The sequence below is a fragment of the Girardinichthys multiradiatus genome, chromosome 2 (assembly GCF_021462225.1).
Source record: "Girardinichthys multiradiatus isolate DD_20200921_A chromosome 2, DD_fGirMul_XY1, whole genome shotgun sequence".
Taxonomy (NCBI): Eukaryota; Metazoa; Chordata; class Actinopteri; order Cyprinodontiformes; family Goodeidae; genus Girardinichthys; species Girardinichthys multiradiatus.
Window position 1 is genome coordinate 42705929 of NC_061795.1, and position 27124 is coordinate 42733052.

The 27124-nt window shown below is 39.4% G+C and overlaps 1 protein-coding gene across 1 annotated transcript in view; it reads left to right on the forward strand.

Annotated features, from left to right (window-relative positions):
• The window catches only part of smpd3 (sphingomyelin phosphodiesterase 3), a 109755-nt gene that overhangs the window by 61564 nt on the left and 21067 nt on the right, over positions 1-27124 (forward strand). Inside the window, exons 5-6 of the mRNA XM_047352095.1 lie at positions 23103-23178; positions 25592-25753. Of these exons, the coding sequence (XP_047208051.1) occupies positions 23103-23178; positions 25592-25753 (238 nt within the window). The remainder of the gene's footprint in view (positions 1-23102; positions 23179-25591; positions 25754-27124) is intronic.

Genomic DNA, 27124 nt, shown 5'->3' on the forward strand with positions numbered 1-27124 from the left:
GTTGGACTTCAATTGCAATAACCCCTGTTCACGCTGTCAAAGAGAAGCCATGGCGTTACATTTAGTGAGGAGGGGGAGAAAAAGGTGTGCACTGCAGCTTATTGTGTTTAGGAGATAATTTTATAATTTTCTCAGTATGACTTATTAAAACAAACGCTAGGCTTAAAAGCCTCGCTGTGACTGGCCAACAAGGATTAGCGAAGTCTGTATTAATCATGTTTTACAAGGAAACACCTGAAAAGTATCTATTCACAAGGTACACTGATATTTTCTAATGCAGAGACTTCTCAGTTCCCTCACAGGGGTTAACTTCACCAAGACCAAACATTTATCATGTATTTAATATGATTTATTCCTAAAGGACTGTCTGACTCAGCACAAACGGCTATAATAAGTTTCACTCAACTTCTCAAACCAGAAGAGTTGTTCTCCTGCTTTATAAACTAAGCGGTTTGCTTTGAACGCCTTAGTACTTTATGTCTTCTTTCCTCAGGTCTCTTCCACACAAGTGTCAGATGAGTCTCGACTGAGCACGTCACATCAAACCAAAGGACAGGGAGCATTGGTCACCCAGCAATGATCAGTTGAGTCTGACTTTGCAGTGTAAGGGGGAAATTAATTTGATCGTAAGGAAAATACATAGTTGTTGGACCAAATTCACAAATTATATGGTGCTCCACAGGACATAGTAGATTCAGTCCATGTTTTCTTCATCCGCTTCTGTCAGAAGGTCCTTGCACTGTGATAATTGTTCAAGAAGGCATTCTATGCAGCGGTCTTCACAGAAACCTTTGTGCAGAAAACTCTCACATATGGGGAAATTTTATAGACTGTGTGAAACATCCTGCAGATATGTGATACTAGTGTCAGTACTATTTTGATGGGATGGCCACCGAGGCAATGAGGAAAAATGTGCTTGGTCAGTACCAACAGTGTAGTGGTGTCATAATTGTCTTCGCATTGAAATAAGGTCTTCCAAATTTGCCTAAAGCATCATTTGAATTGTCTTGGAGATTGTAGGATGGTAATATTCCTGTATGAAGGAAGACTTATCATTATATGCATTTAGTTGATGCTTTTGTTTTGCATTTGAACAAAATATTAGCACTGTGATGCTTCATAAAAATGCATAAACAAACACCAGTACGAGACACCTGTAAGTAGCAGGTATCGTCATAACACTGAAAACACTGCTTCAGGCAATTTGTTTTTGTTTTCACCTGACTTCTTTTATGCGCGTATAAAGTTTAAGGCTGGCTTTACAATAAAGCAGCAGTCAGTCAAACATATTCCTGGTGTCATTGCTGAAAAAAAAGTCTTTAATTTTGAAAGAAAAATTTACCGATTAAGATTTCGTTTTTTATTTTGTAGTCACTTTAAAAATACTAGACAGTCCTTTAGGAATAATAGAAAGACATTGTCTCGGCTGCACATACAGCCTAGACAATGTCTTTCCCTTCATTCTGTTCCACATCAAAAAACAACTTAATCATTTTTTTCAGTTTACAACAGCCATTCACTCCAAACTAGAACATTGTTCAATAATGCCACACTGAACTATATTCGTTCGCCTGATCAAAAAATAACAAAAAACAGCCTAGATATGGTCAAAGTTTTGTAAGAATATAAATGTCACTCATGAACGTTGAATGTTCATGAGTGTTTCATATGTTTTTTGCAATGTGGTGACGCATTTCATTGTCGCCTGTACTTAAATTCATGTAGTTGAGATTGATATTATCCAGTAAATATTTTAATGCAACATCTAAACGGCTTCTATGTTAAAATGCCGTTTAGTGAAGATCTGTCCTTCCTGCTTCAACCAATCCTTCGCCATACCTCAACCTTTCCACAAACTCAAGGATATTGGGCAGGTTGTCTGAACAATAGTCCTGGCTCTACATTTTAGTCAGGCAGTAGAGTTGGTCCAATTTATCTGGCAAATGAGGCTATTAAGTCAAAACTCAACCCCGATCATTGCAGGCTATTCCTTCCTGATGAGTTTACTCTAATTAGCAACAATTTATGGTTCCAAGTTTGATGCCCGTGGCTTGGAAATATAACTCAAGGGGCACAGATATTCTGATGATTTCCCAGTGGATGTGTTTACCTGGAGAGCAGCAGCAGGTCAGCAACATAAATCTGAATTCTGACCCACAAGTCAGTCAGAGTGAGAGAGTGGAAAATAGAGAATATTAATTAAAAATGTCTCCCTGAAGAGAAACAAAGAGAGGGAGAGCACCATCCCTGGCCCACATAATTAAAGCTCTTTATTTATCCCCTCTTATAATTATTCAAAGCTATGGTTGAAGCGTCATACATGCACTTGTGAGTAAATACACAGTTTAAAAGCATTACTACTGCATTTAGTAAAAATCTAGAGGAAAAAAAAAATTCTACCCCTGAGATTTAGTGATCAAAAAGGAGGTCAATTTGTAATTAAAGTCAGTCATTCTGACTGAAAAATATTTTTCTGTTGGAGACCAAAGAGATTTTGAGTAATTTCTGTCTGAAGCCTTGATAATGAGGAAATATAGCTCACTTTGGTCTCCACACAGTCATTTTTACAGTGGAACAGCTTCTAATTATTTTGTCCTCCTCTGTACATTCAGAAGTAGCTCTGTGGACCTTGAAGCCAATTTATGTCAACCACAAGCAGGAAACAAAATGAACCCATGAGAGTTGGTTTTGATGTAGTTCACCAACTAAACATGGCTTTTCCTAAACCAACCCAAGACACAAAGATTTAATCAGTTTTCTCCTTTCCTACCAAACCATTTTGCCTTTTTAACTTCAGTCCTTCTCTTCTGCATCGTCAGAACAAAACTTTTGATAAAACCAATTGGCGCAGCACCTTCCAGCAGGTTTTAGTGGTGGTATCTGTTCGTGTTGAGCGTGTTGTCGTAGGTTTGTCACCAGAATCTGCTTTTTTGTTTCTCTGATTTACTTCTTTCTTCTGATAAAGTCTGCCAAATTTCAACATTTTGGCAAAGAAAGGTGATGTTTTAATGTTTTGTTTTCAAACCAGCAGTCAGAAATTGTAATTTGAATCAGAATCAGAATCAGAAAAGCTTTATTGCCAAGAACGTTTTTGGACATACAAGGAATTTGTTTTGGCGTAGTCGGTGCAATACAGTACAAATTAAACAGTATAAACATATCTACAATATAATATAAATATATGTGCACAGTTTTAAGTGAGTGAGAGTAAATATAGAGCAGTATAAGATGCAAGAGCAATACAACAGTGCAGGTGATCATTGTGCAAGTATGGCAGAGCAAGTAAAGCAGGAGTCCAAGCTGAACGTTAATGTAACACATAGAGTTACAGGTTACAAGTGTCCTGTCAGCAAAAACAGGGGGGGTGTGGGGGAAAGGGAGAGTGTCAGGGTGGTTTCCGGGCTTTGTTAACCAGGCTGGTGGCAGATGAGAAAAAACTGATCTTGTGGCGTGAGGTTTTGGTCCGGATGGGCCGCAGCCTCCTGCCAGAGGGGAGAGTCTCAAAGAGTCTGTGACCAGGGTGGGAGGGATCAGCCAGAATCTTCCCTGCCCGCTTCAGGGTCCTGGAGGTGTACAGTTCCTGGAGCGACAGTAGACTGCAGCCAATCACCTTCTCAGCAGACCGAATGACACGCTGCAGCCTGCCCTTATCCTTGGCTGTAGCAGCGGCGTACCAGATGGTGATGGAGGAGGTGAGGATGGACTCAATGATGGCTGTGTAGAAGTGCACCATCATAGTCTTTGGCAGGTTGAATTTCTTCAGCTGCTGCAGGAAGAACATCCTCTGCTGGGCTTTCTTGATGAGGGAGCTGATGTTTGGCTACCACTTGAGATCCTGGGAGATGATGGTTCCCAGGAAGCGGAAAGATTCCACAGTGTCAATTGTGGAGTCACAGAGGGTGATGGGGGCAGGTGGGGCTGGGTTCTGCCTGAAGTCCACAACCATCTCCACTGTCTTTAGAGCGTTGAGCTCAAGGTTGTTCTGGCTGCACCAGTCCAACAGATGGTCCACCTCCCATCTGTACGCGGACTCATCACCATCAGAGATGAGTCCGATCAGGGTGGTGTCGTCCGCAAACTTCAGAAGCTTGACAGACTGGTGACTGGAGGTGCAGCTGTTGGTGTACAGGGAGAAGAGCAGAGGAGAGAGAACACAGCCTTGGGGGGAACCGGTGCTGATGGTCAGGGAGTCAGAGACGTGCTTCCCCAGCCTCACGCGCTGCTTCCTGTCAGACAGGAAGTCAGTGATCCACCTGCAGGTGGAGTCGGGCACACTCAGCTGGGAGAGCTTCTCCTGTAGCAGAACTGGGACGATGGTGTTGAAGGCAGAGCTGAAATCCACAAACAGGATCCTGGCATAGGTTCCTGTGGAGTCCAGGTGCCGGAGGATGAAGTGAAGGGCTAGGTTGACTGCATCGTCTACAGACCTGTTGGCTCTGTAGGCAAACTGCAGGGGGTCCAGGAGGGGGTCGGTGATGTCTTTTAGGTGTGAGAGCACAAGGCGCTCAAAGGACTTCATCACCACAGAGGTCAGGGCGCCGGGTCTGAAGTCATTAAGCCCTGTGGTCCTTGGCTTCTTGGGAACAGGGACGATGGTGGAGGACTTGAAGCAGGCTGGCACATGACATGTCTCCAGTGAGGTGTTAAAAATGTCTGTGAAGACTGGAGACAGCTGATCAGCACAGTGCTTCAGGCTGGCTGGTGAGACAGAATCCGGACCAGCAGCTTTCCGGGGGTTCTGTCTCCTGAAGAGTTTGTTGACGTCCCTCTCCTGGATGGAAAGAGCCGTCCTCGGCGTGGGTAGGGGGCTGGTGGGGGGGAACTTCAGGGTGGGGGTTGGAGGTGCCAAGGCCCCTCTTGAGGTTGGGGAAGTTGGGGGTGGTGGATTGTGGTTGCAGCTGTTGGGGGGCGTCGTGGGGGATGGTTGCAGGACTGTCAGTTTAGTCTCTTTGGCTTAACTTCACTAAGTTAAGATTTGATAGGCACATATATCTACTGACATAGTGCATTCATTCTTGTCTGATTCAACGGATTTAAATTTGTTTTTAAATTTGTCTTTCCTGATTTGGGGCAACATGTCCTGGGTCAAGAAAGGTTTTGGCTTTAAAGTCCCCGTTGTGATTTTCACAAGCCAAGCTTGAGACACTTTCCTGCTGTTTCTGTGACCTGTGTAAGGACTGAGGTGGAGTGCTGCTGCCAAATCATTTCCGAGCAGAAGAAGTTGTAGTGAACAACCCTCCATTACAACAAAATGGGCAAATAGGTCCAGATCCTTTAGCTCCCTTGTCAAAGATCAGTTGATGGGATTGACCAACAGCTGCCTTGAGAGGCTGGCCAAATATTGTCAGGCTCATGGTCACAACTGCAAGGAAAATCCTGTTACGTCTGAACAGAACCATCTTCATCAAACAAAGCCTTTTAAGTCAGTAGCATTATTTTATGACAGACTTTGGCAGACCCCATTAGTAAAATTAGTGTAGATAGTATTATTTTTGCTAGCCAATGAACATGACTACGATATATCTTCAGCTTTTGCATATTTTGTCAACCACAAACTTGTATGTTTTTGACTGGGATTTTAAATCATTCATAAATAGTATATAATTATGAAGTGGAAGGAAAAAGTATACATACATTTCAAAAATCTTTACATATAAAAATCTGAGATGGGTTTTGTGCATTTGCATCCAGTAGATTTAGGTCTGGACTTTGACTGAGCCATTCTACCGTTTAATGCTTTTCTCTAAACCATTCTATTGTATGGCTGTATGTTTAGGATTGTTGTGCTGCTGAAAGGTGAACATAAACCCCAGCTTCCCTGTTGAGGAAAAGAAGTCCCACAGCATGATGCTGCCAACACATTGCTGGCCCGTAGGCATGGTGCTTTCAGGGTGATTTGCAGAGTAACTTTTCATTCACACTTAGCGTTTTTGCATTCTCATCTGACCAGAGCACCTTCCTCCACAAGTTTCCTGGGTCTCCTTAATGATGTGTGACAAACTGAAACTTCTCTAGGCTTTTTTAACAATGACTTTGTTCTGACTTCTCTTCCATTAGGGTCAGTTTTATGAAGAGCACAACTAATAGGGGTCACGTGGAAAAGTTCTCCCACCTGAGCTCTGGATTTTTGCAGTTCCTCCAAAGTTACCAGGGCCTCTTGATTCCTTCTCTGATAATTTTTCTTCTCACCAGCCTGTGAGTTCAAGTGGACAGCCATCTCTTGCCAGATTTTCAGTTGTGCCGTACTCTTTCCATTTTCAGATAATTGAACATTGCTGTGTGAGATCTTTATCTCTGACCCGTCTACTGTGTTCCTTGGTCTTCATGGTGCTTCTCTAATATTCTGTAACATACCTCTAAGGCCTTCACAGAACAACTGGATTTATACCGAGATTTAACACTAATTTATTAACTGAGTAGGTGAGCTAAAAGTGTTTACTGACATACAAGAACATGCATGTCACTCATCTTTAAACTTGTCAAAGACATTAGATCAAAACACCGACCTGTCATTGTTACTGTCCAAATTTCTCCAAGCATTTTCTGGTGTCTGAAGCCCGCTTGGCTTCCTGCAGTAAACAGGTTTCTTCTCAGTTTCTCCTCCACTGCGTGTCTAATCACAGAAATGTGTTACCAGAATTTGATGTTGTTTTCAAAATGTTAACGGGGCCCGAAATCAATTGGTGAAAAGCACCAATGTCTATAATCTAAACTGAATAATGCTTTGCTTTTTTTGTCCTGACTGACCTGTGAGATTTGCTCCACTTGAATTACACATTTCTTTTATAAGTTTAGATTTACTTTCTCACCTTTCTTAACAGACTAAACAATTGGCTTAATCCTGATATTTCTTTTTTACTCGTTTAACTTGTTCTCTTCAACCGAATTGGAGCATCTCTAACTTGATCTCAGATTTGATTTAAATGAAGGTTTATTTAGACCTACACGTATAATGAGCTTCTTTAAAAGGGGTTTTATCTTTAAACTGCCTGGTCTAAAAGTGGTCTTTGCTTGGACCTAAAATTATAAATTCATAACATCCAAAGTAAAGTCTGTATTAATATAAGTTTAAGCAGAAGAAACATCAAACTATCAGTTGTCTGTACAAGTGTATCCTTGCAAGGACACAAGGTGCCTTTCTCTAGTGACCAGGGGCATGAGGCAGAGTACACCCTGGACAGTCCATCACAGGCCCACAGAGACATCCATGCACACGAACAATTATACCTAAGAGCAACTTATACCCCTTTTCCACTGGCTCTATTTAGGATGGCTCCACTCCACTCAGCTCGCTTTGTGAGCATTTCCATTACTGTTTTTTCTGTGCCAGTACCTACTTTTTTGGTCGCTGTTCCTGAGCAGGTACGACCGGGGCCAAGTTACGTGAACCGACTGCTGTTCACTGATTGGCCATGGGACAAGGAGAAATTAGAAGGTTTTCGCTAAGGTAGTGCAAGAAAAGAAAATAAAACTCAAAAGCGACTACAATAATACTTAGGACCACAATTGCCGCAGCGGGTCAAAACGAAACATAATTTTACTAATTACAAATTATAAACCATGCCTGAAGGCTTAAAGGAAAGAAAAATGACAAGTCAGCTTTCTGAATAACATGCAGGTAGGTGGCACTGTATTTTATAACATCCTAAACTAGCTGATCACACATAGAATGAGCTGTTCAAATGCACAAACATTTTCCCCAATACACACAAAACAATGACACCATGAAACAGCGTGTTTGGCAGCTGCCAGTAATCAGACTGCCTGCATCGGGTCAAATGGGAGGAAGTCCCACTGAATCCACAAAGCACAAATGTCCAATATCCAACCTAAAACTAACTTCACCACAGTCACACAGTTTTATGCTGTAAAGTCCTTTCCTTGTTATTGCCACAACTGAGACAAAAACTTCCTCATAAAGCCAAAAACTGTAACTTCTTTATGCAAACTTGGGAGCTTCACCCGTCCAAGCAGTGGCATCTCTCCTCTCCACTTCTCCTACCACAACCCCCTCATATACCCCCTCATAGAACCCCTGAGCCTTATTTTATAAGTTCTGGCTGGGTTGTGGTCCAGATAATTATCCCAGTGGATCATTTCATACATAAAAAAAAAACATAAATAACACATTCTTGCATAAGGAATAATACAAACATGATCTCTATTTTGTTTATTTATGTTTTTATTTTCTACTTATTTATTTATTTTCTTTTATCATATCATTTTTCACTTCTAGCCATCAGTGGGTCACTTGAAACACAAAAGGTACTGTACTACGTAGAGAGAGACTGGGTTAAGTGGAGCCACGGCGTCTAAATAGAGCCAGTGGAAAAGAGGCATTAGAGAGACTAATTAACCTAGCAGGCATGTTTTTGGATCGTGAGAGGAAGCCGGAGTACCTGGAAAGGACCCTGGCATGCACAGGGAATATATGCAAAATCAATGCAGGATGACCACAGGCTGAGATTCAAACCCTTGGCAACAGTGCTCACAACTGTGACACCGTGCAGCCCTAGAGGAAACATATCAACCAAATAAAAAAATGACCTTAAACCTAAGACATCCAAATGTGTGCATAATTTCTTTAAGTTACGGCATCTGTGTCTGATCAAATTTAAATATGATATTATCTTCAGTCATTTCTAAATGTATTCATGGTAGGATTCCATCTAAATGTAACTAAGGTTCACAGTTAACTACTTTCTGCATTTGATGAAGGCATCATTTTTGTCAGTATACAAAATGCCAGAGTTCACAATAATGGGCTTGGTTTGTTTATTTGGAAACATGAATGAAAAACCTCATCACCATCTGTCACTGTAGCTCTTTCCTCTCCTTCTTGCCTGTCATGGCAACAAATTAGCTGCTTAATTTTCAAGTGAAGCAATCAAACCCATACAACTAATGTGAGGTGAAATATCTGTGCATCCCCCATGTGATGGTAAAAGTTAAAGCAATTATTTACAGCAGGCTCAGAGCTTTTGTAATCAGACTTGCCTGGCTTGGTTGGCGTCAATGCTCTGTAATGAGAGGAAGTCTTGGAAAGTTTCAATATCCCACATCCTTGACTCATTTTCTTTTTTTTCTTATTTTAAAAGAAATCCAGTTAATTATCCTTCTTGTTCTTTTGGCTCATACAGAGCAGAGGAGGAGAAAAAAAAATAATTTTCTGCATAAACTGTTTCCTGCCGAGGCTTTTCGTCTCTCCTCTGAGTTTTAAAAAGCCTTGGCACGATGTCAACATAACCTTATACACAGGCCTTGGATTGTACACATATTTACTGTCCAGTGGTCCTTATAAGCATGAATGTGCACATATACACACTGAAAAATCCCCTCAGGCCTCTTGTCAGTTTCAGGGCGCACACACACCTATTGAACCATGCATAAGCCCCTGAAATATTAATACAGAGTGTGGCATGTGAATGGAGAGAACAGCACTGGAGGAGAAAGTAGCAACCGAAAGGGGAGGAATGGAGACATAGTTAAAGAGATGCACCAGAAGAACCTCTCATTTTATTCAATTGTGAAAAGCACACAATTTGCAGGGGATTACATAGATTTAATGGGACCAGATTATAGATTCATCCCCTGCCTCCTATCTTAATGCAAACCTAGAAGAAAGGAAAGATAGAAGCAAATCATCCATTTATTTTTCAGTAGAAACAAAACATTTGCCTATCTTCAAATTCATGAGAGCCGGTAGGAAGTTTAAAAATCTGAAAACATCAACAAAATGTCACTAAGAAAGACACAGCTATAATTTTAGCATTAATTGTAGCTGTAGCACTCTTTATGTATCTCCAGCTAAATTTAGAGCAGATCTTGCCCAGTTCATTTCTGATTTATGACACACAAACCCAGTTTTTAAATGATGCAAAATGCCACAGTTGAGAATGTAACACTAGAAAGGTTTATTCTTTTAATCAAGTGATACATCTGTTGGCCACATCCAGTACAGCATTTTTCCATGTAAATAAAAGAGTGTGTGAACATCAACTTTTAAATCCTAAAAGGATTATACCTTTATACAAGTACCTTCATCTTCGTAAGATTTGTGGGTATGACCTGTAGAAATGGACTGAAGCTCTGAAAGGACATGTATCCGTAAGTGGATGATCATGGATTTTTAACAAAGTTTAAGAAATTCATGGAGCCTGAAAAGGATCAAAATTATTTTATATGTTAAAAAATGTGGAAACTGAAAGAATAAATGTTAAAACCGTGTGTCAACTTTTGATCTTGAGATCTGAAAAATAAAAAAAACATGTATCTAAAATTAAAACAAGTCAAGTCAAGTCAAGTTTATTTATATAGCCCTTTTCAGCAACAAGCCATTCAAGGCACTGTACATAAGAAAAAACATTACAATGATACAGAAAATCAAACAACAGAGGTCATTTGAAGAAAAATAAAGAGAATAGAATGATGGATAAGAAAACAAAAGGAAAATTAGACTGAAAACTTATCTAATAATGTTTAGATGACACATTCAAAGGCCACTCTAAACAAATAAGTTTTTAATCTTGATTTAAAGTAACTTAGGGTTGCGCCGCTTTTACAGTTTTCTGAGAGTTTATTCCAGATTAGTGGAGCATAAGAACTAAAAGCTGCTTCTCCATGTTTTGTTCTGGTTCTGGTTCTGCAGAGTAGATTTGAGCCAGAAGACCTGAGAGGTCTGGTTGGTTGATACACTGACAAATCTGTAATGTATTTTGATGCTAAGCCATTCAGTTATTTATAGACTAACAGAAGTATTTTAAACTCTATTCTCTGAGCTACAGGAAGCCAGTGTTGGGACTTTAGAACCGGGGTGATGTGCTCCACTTTCTTAGTTCTAGTGAGGACGCGGGCAGCAGCGTTCTGGATCAACTGCAGCTGTCTGATCGACTTTTTAAGCAGACCTGTGAAGACACCGTTGCAGTAATCAATTCTACTAAAGATTGTTGTGATTATGAATCTGAGAATATTATTTAATATTTAATATTAATATTTTAATATTTTATCAAATAATATTTCGGTCTGTTAAGGGTTGTCCTGTGAATACCAGCCCTTTAAGGCGATGGTATTAGGACAAAATAGAAAGGTGTGAGACGAGCTCTGACATTATTGAACAGCACAACTCTGCACACACATGGAATGAATTCACACAATTTCTTAAAATGCAAGAATTTATTAACAAACGAGGTTTGAAGAAACATCCACTCTGAACAAACAGTTAGCTTCGGCAAACCTCCGTTGCTGTGGTTGAAAGACGGCTCATTCTGTCCGCCAACCAACTGCACAGTTACTGTAACCACGGTGATGCGGTCTCGGTTGTCCTCTTTCCATACTGGGAAAACTGCTCCACTCGGCTTCGTAAAGACCACGTCTCTGCAGGGAATTCTCTGGAACACAGTTCGCTTCTGCAGGCCTCAGAGAGAAAGTCAAGCAATGCTTATACCTTAATTTCCATTTTTATGAATGAACACCGGGTACACAAACAGTAATTAATCCGTACTTAACTCAGTGCATTTGATCGATGATCGTAAGACACCTTGGATCCAGTTTGAAGAGTCTATGTCTGTTTGCCAGCAAAGAGACATTAGTGCACTGTCTCCCCGGCCAGCCTAGCACAGAGTCCGGGTGGAAGAGGCAGGATGTAGCAAGAGCAGTGCTTTTATTTGGACAGTGACGTCACAGGAAGTCCGCAATTACCCCGTTTCCTGTAGGTTTAAGTAGGTTAATGCAATTTATTTAGAAAGTTCCAGGAAAGTTTGTACTGGCCTTTCACATTGTAACCATGGCTGTGGGTCCCAACAGGATGAACGCATGAATTAGTTTTTCAAGGTCCTGCTGAGACATTAGTCCTTTAATCCTGGAGGTGTTCTTTAGGTGATAGAAGGCCGACCTTGTTACTGTCTTTATGTGCCTCTGAAGGTTCAGGTCTGAGTCCATCACTACACCCACGTTTCGAGCCTGACTGGTGGTTTCCAGCTGTATTAACTGAAGCTGTGTGCTAACTTTTAAATGCTCTTCCTTTGGTCCAAAGATTATTACTTCAGTTTTGTTTTAATTCAGCTGAAGAAAATTTTGGCCCATCCAAGCATTGATTTCTTCTAAGCATTTACCCAGCGCTTGAATGGGTTCATGGTCACCTGGTGACATCGTAACATATAGCTGTGTGTCATCTGCATAGATATGATAACTTACGTTGTTGTTTATTAAAATCTAAGTTAGGGGGAGCATGTAGATATTGAATAGGAGGGGCCCTAAGATGGACCCTTGGGGAACGCCACATGTGATCTTTGTGGTTACTGATGTAAAGTTACCTACTGACACAAAAAAGTCCCTGTCCTTCAAGTAGGATTTAAACCAGTTGAGAGCTGTACCAGAAAGGCCGACCCAGTTTTCCAGGCGCTCTAATAAAATGATCAACAGTGTCGAATGCTGCACTAAGGTCCAATAATGCCAGCACTGTGGTTCTTCCACAGCCTGCATTTATACAGATGTCATTGAACACCTTGACAAGAGCAGTCTGTACTGTGGTGAGCAGGAAGCCTGACTGGAAGACATCGAAGCGGTTGGTCGTTGTTAGGAAGTTGTTTAACTGCTGAAACACAGCTTTTTCAATAATCTTACTGATGAAGGGGAGGTTTGATATAGGCCTGTAGTTCTGTAGTAGCAGCTTGTCCAAGTTGCTCTTTTTCAATAGAGGTTTGATAATTGCTGTTTTTAGGGCCTGGGGGAAAACACCTGACAAAAGGGACGCGTTTATTATTTGTGTTAATTCAGATGTTATGACAGGCAAAGCTTTCTTAAGAAAAGCTGTGAGTATAACATCGAGACAGCAGGAAGAAGAGCTTAGTTGGTGTACTATTTATTTTTGTAGTTTATTTGTTGAAAATTGGGAAAATCTGTCAAAATCAGGTCTAGTTGGAGACAACATTGGTACTGGAGTTGATGTGGATGTGCTCACTGCCCCTCTGATCTTTTGGGGTTTTTTCATTGAAGAATTTAGCAAATTCATTGCAGGCCCTGGCAGAGTGGAGTTCAGATGCTACAGTTACAGGAGGGTTTGTTAACTTGTCGACCGTGGCAAATAATGCACGAGCATTGTTAATATTTTTGCTGATGATCTCAGAAAAGAAAGATTCCCTTGCATTTTTCAGTTGTAGGTTATATCTGTATTGTCTCTCTTTATAGATAATATAGTGAACCTGGAGTCCAGTCTTTCTCCACCTGCGTTCAGCTTTTCAACACTCCTTTTTTTCACTTCTGACTGGTGGAGCACTTCTCCATGGAGACATTTTCTTCCCAGAAATGACATTAACTTTAATTGAAGCAATTGAATCAATGATGTCCGAGATTTTAGAATGAAAGTTATCTACCAGTTCATCTACAGTGTTACAGGGCAAAGTGGAGGTAGAAGAGTAAATCTGGTTAAAGGTTTCAGCAGCATCGTCCTTAAAGATGCGTTTTCTTATAATGTCTCTTTGGCAAACTGAGCCATTGCAGATGATGCTTTCAAAAATAACAGAAAAGTGGTCAGATAGAGCAACATCAGTTACAGACACCTTGGAAATATTTAGACCCTTAGTGATGATCAAGTCCAAAATATGTCCCTGTTTGTGCGTTTGCTGTTTAACATGTTGAGTCAAACCAACATTTCTAAGTGTGTCACATAGATCTATTGCACTTCTGTCTTCATGATTGTCCATGTGAATGTTGAAGTCTCCTACAATAATTAAACAGTCATAATCAACACTAAAATAGTTTGTTTTGGACTTAGGAGGCCTGTAAATATTCAAGAACATGGTTCGGACCGGGCTCTTTACCTGGAGAGCCAAATATTCAAAAGAGTCAAATTTGCCCAGAAATACTTTTTTACACTTTATTAAATCTTTAAACAAAGTGGCCACCCCTCCACCGTTTCTTTGCTGTCTGCTCTCACAAAGAAAATTGAAATTCGGAGGCGTCGCCTCTATCAGAATGGGAGCTTCATTAAATTCATGTAACCATGTTTCTGTTAAAAACATAACATCAAAATCGTGGTCAGTAATGAAGTCATTGATTAAAAATGATTTTCCTGACAGAGATCTAATGTTTAATAAAGCCAGTTTATATGACTTAGTTGTTGATATTAACTCTGTGTCTGGTTGAACCTGACAGTTTATCACTTTTCTTGATTGTTTATTACTGTCTCTTATCCTTTTGGCTTTGTTCTTTCTGTCACGTATAAGCACAGAGATTTTACAACTATCTCCTATTAGGGGTCCAAGTTTTTCCTTGACATGCTCATTTCTGATAGAGTTACCACCGGGGTCCAGACTGTATCACAGAGAAGTGATTTGAAGGTCCTGATCAGGAGGAGATAGATTAGGAGGTGGTGGAGGTCTGCGGCATTTGGAAGATGATGGACAGTTAAAGTTTTAGTACCAAGGATGTTTCACAACTGGACTTATTGCACGAGTGGCATTCTGTGATGGTACCATCCTGGAATTCACTGAAGTCCTGAGAGTGACCCCAACCATTCTTTCATAAATGTTTGTAGAAATAGTCTCTATGCCTACGTTCTTGATTTTGTACACCTGCCAGCATGGTGATGATGGAAGTGAACACCTGAATTCTATGATATGGATGGATGAGTGAATACTTTTGGCAATAACGTTTATATTGCATTATTATCTCACCCATATTCCCCAAACACCCATTATAAAAAGAGTAATTGAATTAGAGACTTAAATGTTGAGTGGGAAATCTGGAGCCATTGCTGTGAAGCAGTGGCGTGCACACACATTTTGGGGGCAGGTACTCAAGGGGGAAAAAAGGGCACCTTGTGCGGCACACGGAGTTGTTGGTTGCCTTTGTAGTGTGAGATTTATTACAGGCAGAGCCTTACGTTATACTTAATTTTTTTTCTCTTTACACACTGAGCACAACGTGTTTGTCTTGACTATATTATTCTGTACTTTTATCACAAAATGTCTTCTGCACCAAATAACCGTATGTTGTAGCAAAGCAGGTTACACCGCCAAATTTACCTGCTAGGTCACACTAAATGAGTTATCTTCAGAAATGTGAGTAACCAGTGACCATTCTACAGTGTAAATCAGCTATACCCAGAAAATGAGTTATAAAATCTTTATAGTCAAAATGAAACCAACAGCAGAGAATATGATCATAAGAAGAATCATCTATACTTCTGCACGTAGCCAGTGTGATTTATGACAGAAATTATTATTAGAGAATAAAAATGAATGAGATTACAAGTCCTGAGAACTGATAAGATGTCTGCTATTTAGAAATTAAATTACTCTGATCACATCATCATTTTTACACACACAGAAGTAGAAAATACAACTTAGCCTAGATGGCCCAGATTTAATAATGTTAACCAGCTCATTTGGTCGTATTTGCAATAAAAAAAAAACATGAGTCAAACAGAAGTCATCAAGGACCATTATAGCAAATGTAATACGTACATCTATGAGATAGATTTGAATTTATTTATTTCTTCTAATTTAAGAGTTCAATCGTAGACATCCTCCTGGCGTATAAAAGGATAAAGGTATGCCATTTATTGGCCTGTTCTGTTTAGATAAAATGGTGGCAAGTGAAGTTTTAATTTTTTAATCCAAAGTTTAGGAAGCAAGTATATTCGTTTTGTTTGTTACCTGGATGGTTAGCTGGCCTGTCTGCAGGGCAGGGCTCTATTTGACAGCGGAGGGGAGGAGAGCAGAGAAGAGGTAAGCTGCACCAGCTCACGTCCACCTCTCCGCTCTGCACGCAGCCCGTCTCCGCTGAGAGACACACGAGGCGAGACACGGACGTGTGTTGCCGAGGGGGGAGGGGAGGTAGTTGTCGATCAAAATTTCAAAATGTGGGGCACTGGTATTAAAGACCTTTAAATTCAGAAATTTTACCTTGGGCCCCTCAGTGTACACAGTAAAAAAAAAAAAAAAAAGATTTCAGGAGGGCACTTTTTTGTCCATAGGATAAAAGGGCAGGTGCTCTAGCGCCACCTCATGTCTATCTGTGCACGTCCCTGCTGTGAAGTTTTCAACTCTGAAAAGTTGTCTTGTGTTAGGTATTTAAGTAAGACTAATTAAGCTAATACTTTACTGTGGCTGTTAGGGTATTTTTATAAAAGCCTCTGCACAGATATCAAGCCAAAACAGATCTCCTGTTTTTGGCAGTTGGCTTCTATTTGTCTGAATAAATGTCCACTCCTCTGTAGGCTGCGGTAAAACTGTGACTAATTCAAAGAAGAGAAAAATGCGGTTTTCCTTCCTCATTATGTAAGATGTATTTGCTCATTCTGAATGCCTTTTTGTCAATGAGGCGTAAGAAAAAAAGCCTGTTTTTGAATCCCAGGGAAAGTAGCTGAGAGAGCGGTTGTGTCAAATAAGTTAGGTTTAGGTGCTTTGTTTTGTTTGATCTCATTTAAGGTGCTGTTTTGCTTTTTTATCACGCATTATTATTTCAGATCATCAAACAAATTTTAATATCAGATGAAGATAACCTAAGTAAATACTAAAAGCTGGCCCAACACAGACTAATGAATTAGCCCCTAAACCAAATAGCTTCCTGCTCCACCCTGGGGGGCAACAACTTCCATCAAGTGTTTGTGATACCTGGCAATATATTTTTTACATCACTGGAAAGGAATTTTGGCCCACTCTTCTTTGCAGAATTGTTTTAATTCAGCCACATTGGAGAATGTTTGCGCATAATCCTGTTAAAGGTCATCCCACAACATGTCAATTGGATTTAAGTTCAGACTTTGACTAGGCCAAGCGTGTTTGTGCTCAAGGTCACAAACTTATATCAGTGGAGTTCATGGTTCCATCAATTATGGCAAATCGTCTAGGTCCTGAAAAAGCAAAGTAGCCCTAGACAATCATTTTACCGCCACTTTCAGTATGATGGTCTTTTAAATAGATGTAAGTTTTACTCCAGATGTAATGGGGTCCACGCCATCTTGTTTGTCCACAAGATATTTTCCACAAACCCTTGTGCATCATCTAGATGCTTTTTGTTCTTTTTGTTTTGCCAGTGGGTTTGGCCTTGGAACTTTCACATGGCTGCAATTTTGCCAAGTCCTTTTCCCATTGCAGACCTTAACAGAAGTGAAGAGGGGCCTGCAGTGCTTTAGATGTTCTGAGTCATTTTGTGACCTCCTGGATGAGGCATTAATTACCTCTTGGAGTAATTGTGGTAGTGTGGCCTCCTGGGGAGGTTTACCACTGTTCCATGTTTTCTCCATTTGTGGGGAATGGCTCTCACTGTGGTTCTAAAGTCATAGAAATGGTTGTGTAACCCTATCCAGTCTGATAGATGTCAAAGACTTTGTTTCTCATATATTCTGGAACGTATTTAAATTGGGGCGCTATTTGTAGCTTTTTGAGGTCTTTTAGCCTACTACATGTTGTCTTAACAGTCCTTTTTATGTCATTTGTTGATGTCGGTCTGGCAATATTTGGGCCAGGTTGGTGTAGATTATTTTTTCATTTAAGTCAATATTACGAGAATAAAGTGGTAATATTATGAGAATAATGTAAGGACAGCTACTCTTCCACAAAACAAGCAATTTCTTTCAAGTCTTTGTGGTTTTTTCTTTGAAACAGACACAGTCATGTGCACAATCGTTTCAATGTCCTGATACTGGTAATAATTTGAAGCTGCTGTGCTAAAAGATGTCCTCATTTGTGAAACAGATGCTAAAGTATAATTTAACAAGATGCTCCACATTCCTCATTTTAACCCATGGAAGACTGCACATTTTGGAAGAGTTCTCATAAAAACTTTGTTTTTGTAATTACAACTTTATTTTCATAATATTAATTTAAGTCTTTTTTTATTTTTTATCTCTAACCCTAATACGCTGTCGTAAAGTGTGACAAGATAGTGAAAATCAAAGAAATCTGTAAAGGGCAGATACTTTGTATCTCTGCATTTTGAAATTATCTGCTTGATTGTTTCAAATTTCCTTTCTTATCTCTTGGTGCTCTCTGTGCTATTTTTGTGAGAAAGAGAAATAAAAACAACTTTGACTTGAAACAAAATGAACACAAATCTTTTTCCGGAGGTGTTAAATTCAACATGTTTGAAAACGTTTGCTACACTACCTCTAAACTTTGGAGCTATGTAGTTGGACTACAGTCCTACTATCCCTTAGCTAAAGCAGATTTGGATAATACTAAGTGTTTATGTAGCTCCTCTGTTTGTTGTCTGGTGTGTTTTATGTGTTTTAATGGGAGATGTTATCTGGGCCTCTATGTTGGCAGCCTGCTCAGTACCTGTGGTTACAAATGGTCAGCCACAGGGCGACCCAGGGGACTGTGTTGGTTGTTACTTGATTAATTTTTATGTCATGCAGGCCTTGCAGACAAACAAACAAGTAAACCATGAATTCCCTTTGTATACATATTTTCTCACCATAACACTGTGTCAGCAATTTCCATTGTTGTGATAAAACCTTTTCGGGGGGATTTCTGCTGATCAAAATATTCAGACTAGGGAAGACATTGCAAGTTACTTATAAAAAGAAAATACTTAAAAAGGTTTTTTTTAAATGTTACAGAAAAATCCATTGTCTTGTGAGGAGTATATTAGAACACCCCCACATTTATTCACAGCAGTTGCATAGGACTGTGAAACCCAACATTTTAAACATTTTATTTTAAACATGTGAACATTTTTACATATAACAACATATTAATTGTGTACTCATTTTGCCCTAAAAAGGACCCAAATGATAAACATAGCCATTAAAAAGATATCCATGGACCTTGAGTGCTTAAAAGGCAAATGCTGTCCTATTGGCTAAAAGATTTGGTACTTGTGATTTGTAAAAACAATTACTTACTCGTGTAGGATTTTTATCTCCACAGAATCAAATTAAAAGCTGGATTTTTCTATTTTGGAAGATTGTGCTACTGTAATAATGCTTGATAATTTTTTTTTGTCCTAACCAATATGGAGGGTTCTGTAGATTGTCACAGCTACACTATCAGACAATACAACGGGTTCAACCAAAGTTCTCCTGCCATGTAAGAAAATATCAAATACCCAAACAACTGGTAATGAGATCTTAATGATTTACTCAATGTACAATAATCATAGGTCTAAAAAATAAAACCACTGAAAGTGGCGTTAAAGTAAAAATACAGAATAAATAACTTTTTACTTAGAAAGAATGCATAAACATGGATAGACATTAGATCGGGTATTATTCTCAAACTTGTGTGAGACCTGCAGATTTAGCGAGCAGCTGTCCCACCTCCACGGAAACGACCGATAAGATGGGCCCAGAACTGGAAATATGCTCCAACAAGTCGAAAATGTCAGCTAAACCTGTCAAAATGCATGTCTCAATAATTTCCTTTTCCACTTACCCTTTCCTTGCTCTTGTCATCGTACTCAGGGGTTCATTTAACATTTCTTTGCTGCCTCTTTAGTTAGGAGAGAAGCTATCCGTTGTTTAGGGTAATAATGACCAGCGGTCACTGACAGCGTAAACCTCACTGTAGTTTAGGAGTGTGTGGGAAAAAAATCTAAAACGTTAATTTTAGTTAGTTGTTTATCAAACTGTATCTTGGTAATCATATTCTTTATTTAATTGGCTTTTGGACATGAGGAAGTAGGATTGGTTGATTGTTAAGATTTGTTGTGACCATAATTGCTTTAATTTACCCCTTGTTGTTTCCCAGCGTGTGCATCAGTTTGCACCATTCCCCCCAGTCCTTTTTTTTAATAAGTTGTACACATTGGTGGAAATTAATATTTGTACATACCACTAAAACATTTACAGTGGACAGCTAGGACAGTTAGTATTTGTTTCAAAAAACACATTTGTAGAATGTTTATCTTGGTTACAAACAAACTTAATAAAATTGTATTTGTTTACTGAAAATCTCTGTAAAAATAACTGCACTGCAAAAGAAATGTAACAGCAGGATCATGCTAGGAATGTCTCCAGGTCATTTTGCTGATTTACGTTAAGCTTGACCATTGTCACAGAGCTAATTGTTGTAAAATATGACAGATTATGACTCCCGATCAAAACAAAACAAACTCTTAAACCTCCTGCTGATAGATGTTAGTCATTGTAATCGTGTCCTTGTTGTGCAGCTTACATTGTTGGTTGTCAAAGCAAGAACAAAACATCTAAAAAAGCTTAGAAACTGAAGGGAGGGGAAACTGAATAAGGCTGGCCTGCCCACATCATTCAAATCTAACAAAAATGGTGTCATGTGTGATGTTAGTGCAGCAAAAGTTCTGTTTTTGCTACCAAAGTTTTAAAGATAAGTCAGTCAGGCCCCTTCACATTACCCAAATAAAACAAAGATGGTAAGAGGCTCTGTCTGTGCTGGTTTTTTCATCATTTTAAACACATTACGTTCTGATAGAAAGACCATCTTTTGTTTGTGACCACCAGAGGGGGCCTGTCACCTTTTGAGGGCCATCTTCTTTCTGAAGGCCTCGGACAGCTCTTTGGATCTCACCATGTTGTTCACTCTCACTTTAACAGTCAGGAGCACCAAGCTGCAAACCCTCCTTTAAGATGATGGGTAATGATGCTGTAATCATCTGCTGCTGATGTGATACGACTGTGTGGGATTTAAACCATTTTAAGTGGGAAAAATGTGACTGTGTCCTAAATTATTCCTCAGTAGATATTTATTTATTGTTTTACCTTTTACAGAACCTTTTTAAGGGTCTTCTCCTTAGTTTTTATTACTTGAATTTCTCAGTATTGTTAAAGTTGATATTAAATCTCCATATGTCCAAATATGTTAGAAAAATTAATATGCTGTCGAAGGGTTTCATAGGGTTAGGGTTAGGGTTAGTATGTTTAGAGATAATTAATGAATAAAAACTATATTAAGAAAAACTAAGGTGGAGAAATAGTATTTTTCTGATTTTATTCAAATACAACCACTGTCAGACTTGCAGATTAGTAAAAGCTTGTGTTGAAGTTAATTTAGGTTCTACAGTTTTTTTAAGAAGTCCTCTGTAATTTTTCACTTGCTGCTGTTCTAGGATCAGTTAGCCTGGGTGGATGCTCCTGTCTTTAGCTCTGCCTCTGATCTGTGAATCCGAGCAGCAATTTATAACAAACCTACTTCACCCAGACGCCTTCGCACTACAAACCAACCACCCCACAATCACCACTTCCCCTTTTCCTCTACAGCCCTTTATTCCTCCTCATCACCATCAGTCTGCTTCCACCCACCGACACTTCAGAGCTGCCAGTCGCTCCCTTCCCTCGCGCTCCTTCAGGACTCTTCAGCGCTGTTGTTGAAGGTGTCTGATTAAGTCAAGAGTGATGTCTTCTTGTCGTAGTGTTGCTCTCTAGCTGCTGTTTGCGGAATGGAGAAACTGAGGTCGGGAAGAAGTGCTGAAAAATTTAGGTTTTGGTACATTTGGCTTCATAAAGATACTTTATAGTTACTTTTAGATCATATCTGTCAAACACACCCCCCAGGCCAAATCTGGCCAGCAGTGTATTTAAATTTGGCACCGGACATAATTCCAAATGTCTAAAAGAGCTGGCCTGCTGGTAGACATTTTATGCATCACTACAACTACAACTCCTATAAAACGTTGCTGGTGCATCAGCCAGGACCCACAAGCCCTCTTCCTCTATTGACATTCTATAGCAACCTAATGATACTACCAAAAATATCCAAACGACAGGTGGAAATTAGATGGTTTCTAAACAGGTGGGAAGCAGAACATCTGGTTACAGAAGTAAAGGTTTGTTTGGCTTGTGTGCAGAGCCAAGGTAGCTCTAACCAAATGAGCATAGCATCTAACATGTCCTTTTAAATGTCAAAGCAGATGGCTAAATTTGTCCAAGTTTTTAATTTTGGCCCTCTCTGGGAGTGTCCAAGGTGTATCCTGGGGAGCATTTGAGGCCCTTGGAATCAATTACAGTACTAAACAAAGTATTTTCTTTTATTAATTATGTCTATGTTGCTTTCATTTTAATATCATATTAAATAGGGTCACAAACATACAGCAACTTTTTACTAAAAAACAAACTTGAGCACACCCAAGGGTTTTTAAAGACATATGGAGTTTTGACGAAAATTCAACTTGGAAGACTCACCTCCACTTCCAGCTCCGTCTAATTACTCCACCACGTTCTCCACTCCAACCAATGAGCTCCTGATCTACGTTCCTCTTCAGCCAATCATCCCTCCAGGCTTTGCTTTAAATGACCTCCATACGCAGAATCTCCTGATCTTCAGCTGAACCTCAACCCTCCTCCACCCCATCTCCACCATCAGGCTTCAAGTTCCTTCCGACTCCCTTATCTTCTCAGGCCTCCACTCCACCACCGGTAGCAGGATCCCGGGGGGGAAGACTTCTCTAATTCTAATCCTAAGATGTTTATTCAAGCTCTTGTCATTATCAGCATCCATGTCTTCCACCGGGGTCCGAGCGCCAAAAGAAACATCAGCTAAGAAATTCCTCTAATTGCCATATCAGTGTTTCTCTCATTTGTGAGTCTTTCCAGGTTGAATTATCATTTCTGTTGCTGGGAATAGACTAACCTGTTTTAGACCATTGAAATAGAAAACATTCAAACATTAGAAAACTGTACACCCTTCTTTTATTAAGACAAAAGTCTGAGACCAAATAATTATATAATGGTAAATATAAGAATGTTCTTTTTTACTTTGTTTTATAACGATATAGCATGTTTGTTTTGCTGAGCAAGTAAAAAGAAAATAATTCACAGCAAAATGTTTTTACATTTTTAATTGGATAAAAATAATTGAAGCCCTGAAATACTTGCAGCTTGGCCATTTTGGCCTACTGTGCAAAATGTCTGTGCACCACTGATTTAAATATTAGTAGGCAGTGTAAGTACAGTATAAACAAATAAGGTATAACATTAAGATCACTAACAGGTGAAGAATAAAGCTCAGATTATCTTTTTATCATTGGCAGCAAGGGAACATTTTGCTAGAAAAATGGAAAATGAAGGCAGGCCCGTGTGGTCCAATCCAACAAATGAGCCACTGTAGCTCATTGCTGAAGAAGAAGAGAATGCTGGCTCTGTTGGAAAGATGGCAGTGACAGTGTGTTGCGTCTTGTCCCTGCAGGTTCATGTGGGTACCTCCCATCAGGAGCAGAGAGTGGTGGGATACCTCACGTGTACGCATCTCCACGCCATAGAAGGTACAGTAGCTGTTGTTGTTCAGGCCTTTGTGTGTTTACACTAATATGAGTCTAAGCTGCTATTTTCATTCTGATTGTCTCCTATCCTTGTCTGTCTTCATGTTCAGAAATGTAGATAAACGAGTGCATCTAAACCCTTCATTTGCTGTTCCCATGGCGACTGCCTCACGCTGTTTAAGGCGTCACAGACCTATTTAAAGCCTCCGGTCAATGCCACGCTCATTTTTTACCAAAGACACATCTTTCCCCCCTTCTTCTCCTTCTATTCTGGGCTTCTCCTACACTTGTTGCAGGCCTAAATATAGGAGAATCAGGGCTGCTTCTAAAGATACAACAAAGATAAACCACCTCTAAGGTGAGGGCGGTTTGGGATGTGTGGGTGAGTCAGGGAGAAGAGAAAAGCAGGAGGAGTGAGAACACAGACCTGAATCTTTTCCAAGATGAGCAAAAGATACAAGAAGGCTGAATCTATAACTGAACATGTACTAAAGTTAATAATTCAGCTCCTGAGTGCAGGTTTGGTGGGTTTCAGGTGAGCAACAGCAGCTGGTGTGTTTTTTCTGCACACCTGTGAGCTTCTCAGATACGAACAAACTGTAACAAACATCCACAGAAGACTTGACATAAATGAAAACAGTTGTGCTGCAGAGAGAAGTAAAGTCAAAGGTTCCAGCTATTGTGAGATGTTATAGTTTGCTCACCACTGTACACCACTCTGAAATCACCCCGGATTTCTTTCAATTTTCCTTTTACTCACCTCTTTTTGTTAAGTGCAAACCGTCAGGAATACCATAAAAAAAACAAAAAAACATTTACACTTCTATTACCATATTACTCTTTTAATGGTGCATTCTAATTGGATTTGTCATTCAAGTTACAACTAAAATCTGAGGATCAACTTTAGAGTCCCACATTACTGCATCATGCATAACATCGGTGCAGTAATGGACTATTTTAAGCATCTCTCTTAGTTTTGTGTCTCATTAAATCGGAAGCACAAATGGTACTGCCCAGACTCTTTTTGACAGTTTGTCAAGCTACAAACAAAAACTCTGTGGAGTTTCGTTGGGATTTTGAGTGAAGGACCCACACAATATAGTGCATGGTTCCAAAGTTAAAGGAAAATTTTCTGTTTTTGTTTTACTGCAATGAAAAGCACATTTTGTAGTTTTTGTTTTGCATATTAACAAATAATTCATTGTGCAGAAAAAAAAAAGGAATTGTCTGGGTTTGAAAAAACTAATTGCAGCAGGTGAGCAGTCTCTAAAAGCTCTGTTTGTCATAAAGAAGAAAAATCTGACATGAGAAAAGCATCATCGTTCTTAGAAAATCACCATTTTGGAACCAAAATCTGTGTCTCTCATGCATTTAATAAGAAATTAGAATACAGTTTGTCCTTTTCACAAGTAGTAGTTTGGCCCAAAATTAACATTTAGGTTTTAAGTAATCTTTTGATGTTACCAACATGTTTCGTCTGACTGGAAGTAATATGAACCTTTCTGAGCATCCGAGCCAAAAGTCCTTGAAACTGATAGGAATATTGGTGGAAGGAGGTAAAGATTAGGGTGATGTCAAAGAGGAATTCCAACCTTGAAGACTCAGAGCTCATCATCAAAGATAAATCATCAAAACAGTAGTGAAAAAGTGTAAAAGGCTGTCGGCAATTATAAGAAGAGTTCTGACGTGCCATTTTTTATTGAAATGTAAATAATGGTTAAATGTTTTTATGGATATTCCTTTGTTCCTACATTGTTTTACTTATGAGAGGCGCTGTTTCATTTCCTATCAGACTTATTGGTTGACTAAAGATAATTTAAACTGTAAATCAGTCAGGGGTATGATTAACTTTGAACATTAAGTTTAGGAGCTTTTAAAGCCTCAATCATTCATAAATCAGAGTTATAGCAGCTCAACATGCAGAACGCTTCTCTGTTTTATTTCCTTAGATTATACTGTTCAAACAAATACACAAATGAATTTACAACAAAAACGCCTCCACATCCCTCAGTTTCTTCTATTTTTTTAGCAAATTTTGATAAAACACACACATAAACATTTCAAAAGGAGCTGAGCTGCAGCCCAGAATAATCAAAGCCAAACCCACCTACTCACCCTCCAATATCTTGACACGTCTTTGTTTCTCACACCTTCCACTATTCATCTGTTCTCTTGGATGCTCTCACCCTCTGTCTCCCCCTCATCTCACCTCCTCCCTCCTCATCCCTAACAGAAGTTCATAAGATTCACCGGCAGCGGTGTATAGATGCAGAAGACCTCAGTATTATGAAGCACACTAACAAACTCTCTATCTCCTGTGTGTAAGAACATGATAAAACTCAAATAGATATAGTTGCCCCCAGATGAGTTTTAGCACAGAGTGGACAAACATCCTCTGGCATCTTTTTGCATCTAGGCGATTCGTCGGTCCGCTGCAAGCAGCTGGACCTCCTCCTACAGTGGGAGGCAGAGTTTCGCCAATCCTCATCTCAGTCCCCTAAAGGAGAGAAGGTGCTGGAGGACCTGGTGGCCTTTGATGTCATCTTGGGAGACCTCAACTTTGATAACTGCTCTTCAGGTATGCAGAGCTAAATCCTGTAGCCTATGCACCCACATGATGCTGGTTTTCAGTGTCTTTCAATCCTGGCAGATGAGGGGTGTGAACTCCCAGCAGACCTGCATTGAAAACTAATAAGATATTAATATAATTAGTATGCGGTGGAACAGTGCTACAACATGAAACAGTGCAGCATAATTAATCTGAGTAGTTTAAGTGACTAAAACATAAGTGATTAACATATTTAATACTACATTTAATTTGTTATAACTGTACAGTGATCAAGCTAAGTTAATCAAAATCAGATAAGCTAAAATTGAAGCATCCTTGTCTGGTATCCTATTACAATAAACCATGTGAAAATGTTTAGGCCTGAAGTGTTTACCTTCTTAGTTTTGGTGCCATTCAAACTCCGTGGGTGCCTCTTAACAGGTCTTGTCCTTGCAACACATTTTAAAGCGGAATGGGAAAACAAAATACTTCTTGCATTAGGGGTAATCCCACGTCAAGGCCCTGATCAAAGCATTTTTTTCAATTCATTTCAGTTCATTAATATTGCCGAAATGAATATCAAATAGCATCTAAAGGCACTTCCAAGTCATATCTAGAAATACATATATTCAGATCAGTGTTGCTTCCTGTTGTTGGACCTCTTTTGCCATTGGGCAAGCAGCTAGATTTTAAAACGTAGCAAATGAGTTTTTATTTAAGCCTTTGTTTGGATGTAGAGCTTGCAAAACTTTATGCACAGTAGGCAAAAACCATTTTATAGGTCAGGCACATTAAAACAGTTTTACTGTAAAGAGAGACTGTATTATTTGCTGCAGCTTCTAGTCTGTGTCATGTGACTGGCTCAGTAGGCTTTATTCACACATCTTTTAGTGCTAGGAGGAAACACAACAGCTGAATTTTACAATGTTTGAAGCAAAGTACTTAGTTTATGAAGCAGGAGAAAAACTTTTACTACAGCAGACTGTTCCTTATGGAAACACCATCAGCAAGAGCAAAATGGAGATTGTACTGAAAACAGTATGGTCATCAAAATGTTAGGATCCAGGAGGAAATTACTGGTATACCCATTTAGTGCTGGTGGATCATAACTTCTTTACATAGTCTTTACTGGTCTAAATGTGGACCGAATTACATCCAAATTGGACTCTTTCTAAACTCTTGACAACATTACAAGGATTAAGTATGACTTCTTTTTATATTATTTAACTGCTTTTATCCTTTGTTAGGCAAAAATCCACAACAAGTGATAGTTTTACATGTAATTTGAGTTTTTGAGCTCATCTTAGGACCTACGTTAATCACAAACTCTTTGGACTTACAACTATACTTTATATACCTTGAAATATGTCTACAAGATGAACTAATTAAAATTAAAAGTAA